Source organism: Aplidium turbinatum, chromosome 8 (assembly GCF_918807975.1).
Source record: "Aplidium turbinatum chromosome 8, kaAplTurb1.1, whole genome shotgun sequence".
NCBI classification, from domain to species: Eukaryota; Metazoa; Chordata; class Ascidiacea; order Aplousobranchia; family Polyclinidae; genus Aplidium; species Aplidium turbinatum.
The window spans coordinates 6,345,074-6,354,307 of NC_137479.1; the positions used below are offsets into that span (position 1 = coordinate 6,345,074).

The window sequence follows — 9,234 nt, forward strand, 5'->3', positions numbered from 1 at the left end:
ATATTTCAAGTGCTTAGGATACATCCTGTCTGGTTCGGGTGGTGACCACATTCTAGTGGAAAGCGGAGTACTTGCATTAGGCTCACTAAATGGTCTTTTAAAAGAAACATTTTACAATCGAGCAAAGAGACTTCATCCCTTTCTTGCAGTCGCTTTCAGAATAAAGCATCTGGAAATACTCCTCCTTCAAGCTGACATATCCATTGTTCCAGTGATGAAACTTCTTCAGCTACTTCTCAACAACCCTTCACCTGGCCTGATGAACGAAACTGAGAGTCATGGAGAATAAATAAACTTTCAGCTTATGAGAAATTCACCTACACTGAATGGCAAACATAGTGTTACAGCTCAGTTTTGGATGCAGTATTGTAAGTTGGTGGAGCACTGCCAAATGCTCACAGGAGCTGTGAGGATCAGTAACTTAGATTTGTTCTCTGAACAAGATGATTCCCCTGTTCTTTGCAACTGGTCACCACAACTATTCCAGATGGATGACCCTGTAATAGTATGTAATGAGCTGCTGAACATTGAGAATATTCACCCTGGTTTGAAAGATCAGTTACAAAATGGGTCTTTCAGCATCAGACGAACATCAAAACCATTCAGTCGATGTGATGTTGATCTCACGTTGGAACAGACCGTAAATGCAGATGCTGCATCGCAAGACTGACAGGGACATAATCGATGACACAGAATTTTGGTGCAAGTAAGAGGTGGAATATTCCTAGAGCAACAATAATTGTTGTTGTTGGAAGCTTGATTATGAAAGCAGGATTAGCTCAAGCACTTGCTCAAGAGCTGAAACCATCAAGAGTCAAGAGAGATACATCAGATTTGGAAAAAATCCTCAGTGTTTTGGACACAACTAGGAATCCATTTGCAGATCCTGTTGAGATGGATTTTTGTAAACCATTGGAAGTGGAAAATATACATCTGAGGAAGTCACAATTGAGCTTCTGCAAGTGCGGATTGCCGAGAAGATGTACTAAATAAAAATGTACTATAGTATTTTTATTTAATTTGAAATTATTTCTTTTGTTATATAGTGTTGGAGTGGACTTAGAGATGATAAATTAAAAAATTACTATTTTTTAAATTTTTCCATGTCCCCCTTGAAAAAGGCTCATGGCCCAGTAGGAGGCCATTGCCCCCAGGTTGGGAACCCCTGGGCTAGAGCACGACATGTGTTCGAGAGGATTCAGTGATCGTGCTTCAATGGCTGGTCTCAACATCACCGGTGGTGAGCAGACTAGCCCAAGGAACTTCTCTGCAGCCTTGTCGTCCTCTTTGTTTAAAACATCCCTTCTTCACTTCCTTGCTAACAGTGATGTGATGATCAGTACTGTGATGTAGGCTACTGGGTAATAAGAAACTATTCTATGCTGTTGATGACAAGTGCTTCATGTATTCTGTTGAGGATAGACACATGACAAGGAAAGAGTACAAGCCACTTGTGAGTTTCCAGCACATCGAAGCTGATACAAGGATGATGCAGGGTGTGAGGCATATTCACATCCTCAACCCCAACCAGCACATCATCACTGCAAGTCTGCAAGAGCAAATGACACTGATGTGCTGGTGATTCTGTTGTATCATGCCAGTTGTAACAATTCCCTCAGAAGATACATGGACGTAGGAAATTCAAACAACAACAGTCGCAGGTACGTTGACGTAACATTGCTGGAAGACACTTTTGGAAAAGAACTTTGTGAAGCTTTACCAGTTTGCATGCGTTCACTGGCTGCGACTACTTTTCTTCATTTAAGAAAGGGCAAAGGAAAGTACGTCCATTGAATATTGTAAAGAATTCTGCAAGGTTCAAAAAAGCGTTTAGAGAGTTTGGCTCTTCAACAAAGGCTGAAGACACCTATCTTGAGCTGGAAGAGTTTGTGTGAGCTTTGTATGGACAAAACAAGGTTAAAGACGTTAACATTGCTCTTCAATGTGAAGTATCAATCGAAAGACTCTAACACTCCTTTGCAAAATATCAAAGGAATGAAGCCATCTATGATACCTCCATGCAAAGCAACCATCAAGCAACATATTGTCCTTCGTGCAAACTTCATTGCCAACATGTGGAAGTCAGCAGACGAAAGTGACATTCGTCAGCTTGATCCACATGGTAACGGATGGAGTAAGAAAAAGGGAATGTACATGCTGAATTGGTTCACAAGTCCTGTGGTTCCTGATTGTTGTTCCAGACAATTGTTCACCTAATCAAACGTCATATAAAAACCGTTCAGGTCTACTGAATCTTAGCGTATTACGTCATGGAATTTTTCCTAAAAATGAGCCAAAATTGCACCATCGCTCGTAAGACTTGTGTCAAACCTGTTTAAACATGAAACATGGCATCACCACCTTTGAACACCTGTTTGAATTGCGTGACAATGTCTTTCATTATTGCGTCACAGTTACTGTTTACTTGATTTTGAGATATCGCAAATTATTCTAGTCATTTTAAAATTGTTGCTTGAAGAGGTTGGTCGCATGTTTACCTGTTTTGCTTAGTGCTTGTCAGCTGGACGAAAATTTCCGTCTTTTATCCAAGTAATCTGTTCTGTAGTGACAAGTTTTTAGTGGTGTATCGCGTTGCACCCCATTTTTGACAGCTTTGAGGCTATTTTTACAGAAATACAATTCTCGAATAGACGTTTCCTGAAGAGTGTTTCTTTTCGGTCATTACATACAGACGAACGGATCTGGGAATCTTATGTTACAATTTTCCCACGAAGAGATTATGGTTTACCGCTATGACCAATTGTCTCAGCGATCAAATTGAAGAAGTTCCAGATGAAGAAAATGATAATGAAAGAGAAGCGGAGGAAACTGATAACTTAGATAAGAAAATTAGTTGTTCATTTGAGATGTAGGTCCGAATTCAAATGTATGTCCCTGATGTAGCTTCTGTTCAGCTTTGGCATAAGTTGCAGTTCTAAAGTAGCCTACAGCATCAACGAAATACCTTCTGTATGAATATACTGTGTTATTCATTCGAGCTTTTGAAATGTAGCCTTTCGCTTGGAAACGTAAATCGGTTTTCGTTTAAAGTTGTCTTTTGTAAGCAACTGTCGTATAAGAGGCTACGGTGCCTACAAGGGTCAGTGATAGATTTGCTTCAGCTCTTGGAACTTTGCTAACATTAATATGTCTCTGTTCATATGTTCTATCTATTAGTTCAGATCATGCGAACAACAATCTGAATCAATCTGGTCGCGAAACCCGAGAGTCTGCCTTTATAATCAACAGATTTCCGAAGTTAGAATTTATTCTTGTTTTCAATTTCGAAATATCGTTTGCTGCAATAAACATAAAATATGAATAAACAGAACATCCAGCAATTAGTAAGTAGGCCTACCACTTAGACGATAATTATTCAAACAGGTTTCCAATACTTAATCAATACAATTCAGAGTGTTAGGCTACATACAATAAATACAATCATGAAGATTTGTAGACTTACATTTGATTTCGGCAGTCGGTTTCGAAACGCAGTGAAATATTTTGACATAGAACATTTCTTCGTAATTATTCAATGGCGTCACAACAGCGTACAAAACGAGGCAAAATCAGAGTTTCCAAACAAAATTTTAATTTAATTTAAACAAATATGCGGGGAATAAAAACAGAGAAAATGGCATTAACACCCGCTACCTTAAGCATAAGTAAGTTTTCCACGAGCTGTGATGCTTAACAGTAAGAAAGAAATTTGTGTGTTTGGACCCATAATCTAAAGTAGAGATTTAAACGAGATCCCTTCATGAGACAGTCATTCGCAAGAAAGAATTGGACATAGTTTTGTTACAGGTCTTTCGAGCACAGAATGCTGAGTTTGAATTCTTGCACTTCGAACTAAACCATGTTTGTCTGGGAACGTCTTTATAACACGCCCTAACAACCAGCAATTTCGTGGTACATTATCTGCTAAGAGAACGACGTCTCCAGTTTTGAGGTTCTCTTTTGCTTCATGCCATTGTTGTCTCTTTTGAAGGAGTGGAAGATATTCTTTTGTCCATCTGCTCCAAAAAACATTTGCGAGATGCTGGACCTGTTTCCAACGTCTTCGACTGTACGCATCTGTCTTTTGAAAGACTCCTGGAGGCAGTAAGCATTCCTGTTTTAATGACAATAAATGGTTTGGAGTGAGCGGATTAAGATCGTCAGGGTCATCGGAAGTAGTAGTAAGTGGTCTGCTATTAAGTATGCTCTCGACCTCACACATGAATGTTAGAAGGCTTTCATCGGTCAGCTTCTGTTCATTGCAGATGGACGCAAGTATTCTTCTCACTGATCGAATTTGTCTTTCCCAAACACCTCCGTGATGTGAAGCAGTGGCAATATTGAAGGTCCATTTGATTTGTTTTTGTAAAAGAAAGGAGTGGATTTGGTTTTGATTCCATTCTTTGATGCCTTTTTTCAACTCCTTTTCTCCTCCTACAAAGTTGGATCCGTTGTCGGATCTCATTTCTTTAACTTGGCCTCTACGGGCGATGAAACGACGCAGTGCTTGGATGAAGGACGTAGTATCCAGGCTGTGAGCAATCTCAATGTGAACAGCTCGTAATGTTAAGCATGTGAATATAACGCCGTATCGCTTCAAGTCACAGCGGCCATGTCGTACGATGAAAGGTCCAAAATAATCTAGACCCACAAATGTAAAGGGAGGTTTGTCTGATGTGAGCCTATCCGGAGGGAGATCGGCCATTTTTTGCGAGCATGTACTTCCGTGTCTTCGACGGCAGGAGATACAGTTGGACAATACCTTCCGTACAGCGGAGTTCGCGTTGATGATCCAGATCTTTTCGCGTAGCAGAGAAATGACATGCTGTCTGCCAACATGGCCTGAAAGTTGGTGCATATGATATATGACAAGGGTGGTGACAGGATCGTCTTTAGGCAAAATTATCTGGTGTTTTGCTTCATCAGATAAGGATGCTGCACTGATACGGCCGCCAACGCGCAGCAGTCCGTCGTCAAACATTGGGTCAAGTTTTCTGATGTTGCTCAATTTCTTCACCGGTTTGTTTTTCAGAAGACGATCGATTTCTGTGCTGAAATGTTTTCTTTGTACGTATTGAAAGATGAATTTTTCGGCAGCTTCGGTTTCCTCTACTCTTAGAGGGGCCGTGCCAAGGAAAGAGTTTCTGCTTGAGTTTGCATCGTGAAGTACGAGGTCTTTGAATTTGTTTTTGTAGCGCAGGATCCAGCAACAAACTCTTTTTAATTTTTGCCATGTCGAGTATCGTTGGGAAAGGTCATCCAAGAAGTGAGGTGGTTCGCAGGTTGTAGCAAACATTTTGGTCTTTTTTACTTCAGGATCGTCCACGTTAATTTCGTGGAGAAAGGTTGGTTGTGTTGGCCAGTGCGATGGAAGCTTCCATAAGAAGTCTGGTCCAATTTTCCATCTGCTGCACTGCAGGAACGATTCAACAGACAGACCTCTGGAGCCGTCGTCTGCGGGATTTAGTTTTGTGGGGACATATTTCCAATGTGAGGTAGATGACTTATCCTTGATTGTTTGAACCCTGTTTGCTACAAAGGTGTGAAAGCATTTGTCTTTGTTATTGAGATACCTTAAAACGGTGGTGCTGTCAGTCCAAAACATAGATGTTTGAGAGAGCTCAGGAATTTGAAGTTCTTGCTTTAGGATGGTATCGGAGCGTATTGAGATTGTTGCGGCTGAAAGTTCTAGTCGTGGAACTGTTAGTCGTTTTATTGGGACCAATTTTCCTTTTGCATATACGAGAGCACAGTGAACGTTTCCGAGATCATTCACTAAACGGATGTAAGAAATAGCGCAATACGCTTCCTCAGAAGCATCTGAGAAGTGATGCAGCTGTGCCTCAACAATTTTTCCAAAGAGAACTGGTTTGTAGCATCTTGGTACCTGAAAAGTTGAGAGTTTAGGCAAGTCGTTAAGCCATGTACGCCACCGAGATTCTTCGTGCTTAGGTATTGGTTCATCCCATGCAGATTTCAACTTGCAAAGATTTTGGAGAAGCACCTTCATAGGCTGTATCACAGCGGCACCAAATCCAAGTGGGTCGTAGATTGAACTGACAACGGACAGAATTCCGCGTCTAGTAGCAGGCTTTGCTTTGACATTTGTCTTGAAGCAAAGAGTGTCATGTTCGACATTCCAAGAGACACCAAGCGCTCTTTCGGTTGGGAGGTCGTCCAATGAGATATCAAGGTTTAGTGCTTCCTTTGACCATTCTTCTTTGGGTATGGATTTCATAACTTCGCGACTGTTGCTGATCCATTTTGTAATCTTAAAGCCGCCTTGAGCTAAAAGGTTGCGTAACTCTTGTACCAGAGATGTGGCATGTGTGGTAGTTGGAACCGAGGCGAGGCAGTCGTCCACATAGAAACATTTGTCAACAACGTTGACAGCAGTAGAAGTAAATTCCGATTTGTGGTCAGATGCTGCACGTTTTAGCGCGAAGTTGGCACAGCTCGGTGAGCATACCGTGCCAAACAGGTACACCGTCATCCGATATTCCTGTAGTGGTTTACTAATGTCACCATCTTTCCACCACAGGAACCTGAACAAATCACGATTGTTTTCAGGTACCTGCACTTGGTGAAACATTCCTTGGATATCACCTTGGATGGCAATAGACTCTCGTCTGAAACGCAAAAGCACGCCAATCAGTGTGTTGGTGATATCCGGACCGGGTAGTAAGTTATCGTTTAAACAAAAGCCATGGTACTTGCATGAGGCGTCAAAAACTACCCTAATTTTGTCAGGTTTTGCTGGGTGGTACACGCCGTGATGGGGAATGTACCATACATTTCCACTGGCTTCCTTTGAGTCCGTCACAGTTTCGGCGTAGCCTTTATCGATCATATCTTGAACAAAGGTGCGATAATCGTTATGAAATTTGGGATTTTTTGCCAATCTATGCTTAAGATATTCCGCTCTTTGTTCAGCTTGTTTCTTGTTGCAGGCCATTTTTAGGTTTGGGTTTCTAAGAGGCAATGATATTTCGTAATGTTTATTTTCAAGGTGTTTGATAGAACCAGTCACGGATTTCATAAACTCTTTCTGCTCTACAGAGAGTTCAGCTTTGGCGTTTTCAATGGAGTCAATTGCATCAAAACACATGCTGCACATTTGTTTGGAAGCGGCTTTTGTAAAGAAACTTTGAATGGTTGATGAGGTGCTCCCTTGTTTGGGACAATAAGCAACCCAGCCCACAGCAGTTTTGATTGCGTAACTACCAGACTCTGTAGTTATGACCTTTTGAGGCTGCATAACTTTCAAATTATCATTACCTATTAGGAGGCCAACATCACAATCAACATTGGGAAGATGAACGTCTTTGAATTCAGGAATGCTCATTGCATCATTTTGGGTTGAAATATCATTTGTTGTGACGGGCAAGTGATCAATAGAAAGCAGGGCATTAAGAGCAATGCACTCTGTTTCGTAAAGATCACTGATTTCCAAGCTTTGCACGACCTTAGATTTTCTCTTAGTTGTGGAATTGTTATTGAGTGTGATGGTGCTGACTTTTACTTCAGGGCATCTAACGAGTTTTAGTTTATTGACCAGACCTTCAGTGATAAATGAATTGGTACTGCCATTATCCAGGAAGGCTTTGGTGGTTATGACAGTTGTGGAACCTTTCACGTGCACTTTAACTGGCACAACTGGCAGAACACCACTGGACAAAGAGCTGGTGCCAATGAATCCACTTTTGGTTTCGAGATTAGAACTTGGCTCAATGACATCGCGTGTAGGGTTGGAATGTGGTATGTCGGGGGGATGTAAAAGTGTTGTATGTCGGGGGGATGTAATTCAGAAGAAAAAACAACTTACGCTTGGGGTCGCCTACGAGTGAGTCAATGATAGTGTCAAAGGCATCAATGAAGCTGCAGTAGTTTGAAGGGTTGCCATCAAATATGGGAGGTTTAATGTCTAGGTTAGGTGTCTGGTTGATAGTTATGTTTGGTGAACTGGTGTTGCTACAGGAAACATGTTCCACAGTTTTTGGAAGTTCGCTAACACTTTTACAAGAGTGTGGTGAAAGAGCTGAATGGTTAGTAGAGTGAGTAGGTAAAAATGGAGATGTAGAAAGATGTGCTGTAGAAGGTTTACCACTTGAGTCGCATATGATTCTAGGCTGGACAGAAACATTACTGGTGTCCAGCACTGCTTGAACATTAACTGAGGGTGAGGCACGCATAGCACATACAGGTTCTAACACATTTTTACCATTAAACGTAGTTTCATTTAATGTAGTATTAAGCGTAACATTTTTAACATTAGCTTTAGTGTTAACAATGGAATGATCAGTGGCAACATTGTTTAAGCAAGATACAGATTTTTCTACAACATCATTTACACTAGAAATATTTTCTTCAGCACTTATCTCTGCGATGGTTTCACTGAGTTCGGCCTGTAGTCGTGCTTGCTCCAGTTCGCATTCGTGTTGGATTAAGCGTTCTTCTCTTGCCCTTTGTAGCTGGAATTCTTCTTCAGCAGCATGCTTTTGCTGCACCAGTTGGGCTCTTTGTAGCTGTAATTCTTCTTCAGCAGCATGCTTTTGCTGCACCAGTTGGGCTTGCTCAAAGTCATGTCTATCCTTAGCATGTTGTTTTTTCAGTTCAGTAAATGTATTTTGTGATTGCAATCTGGCTTCGATAACAGCTTTTCTAGTTTTTGCACTCATTTTGGAGTAGCCACTTATTGATGAGTACCCACTTCTTAGGCTCCGATGACTGCTTGTTGATTGCTTGCTTTGAGCCTTCTTCAGCTTGAGTTCTTTTGATTTGGCTCTGGTCATTATTGAGGTTGCCAACTCTTCTTCAGAGACAACTTCTTGATGAGTGACCAGAACTTGTTGTGAACCTTTTCCGGCTGAAGTAGCATTGCTTTGAATAGCAGATGAAGCGACATTATTTGAGACATCGGTGGAAGTTGATGCGTTTCCTTCCATGAGATTTGTCGTTGACATTATCTTCTCACAGGAGTGAATAAAGCTGAATTTGCATTTGATGTAAGTCGATTGATATTTCTTCAGAGAGACTCTCTTCTTACAGAATCAAATCAAACTGATATTAGTTCAGATCATGCGAACAACAATCTGAATCAATCTGGTCGCGAAACCCGAGAGTCTGCCTTTATAATCAACAGATTTCCGAAGTTAGAATTTATTCTTGTTTTCAATTTCGAAATATCGTTTGCTGCAATAAACATAAAATATGAATAAACAGAACATCCAGCAA

General features: G+C 41.0%; 1 protein-coding gene across 1 annotated transcript; it reads right to left on the reverse strand.

The window, feature by feature from the left end:
- Window positions 1-3,769: 3,769 nt before the first annotated feature.
- LOC145775501 (uncharacterized) lies at window positions 3,770-8,963 on the reverse strand. The gene is made up of 2 exons (XM_082586797.1): window positions 7,826-8,963; window positions 3,770-7,656 (listed from the first exon to the last, which is right to left on the reverse strand). The coding sequence occupies exons 1-2, from the start codon at window positions 8,961-8,963 to the stop codon at window positions 3,770-3,772; spliced, it is 5,025 nt and encodes a 1,674-aa protein (XP_082442923.1).
- Between the last annotated feature and the right edge of the window lie 271 nt (window positions 8,964-9,234).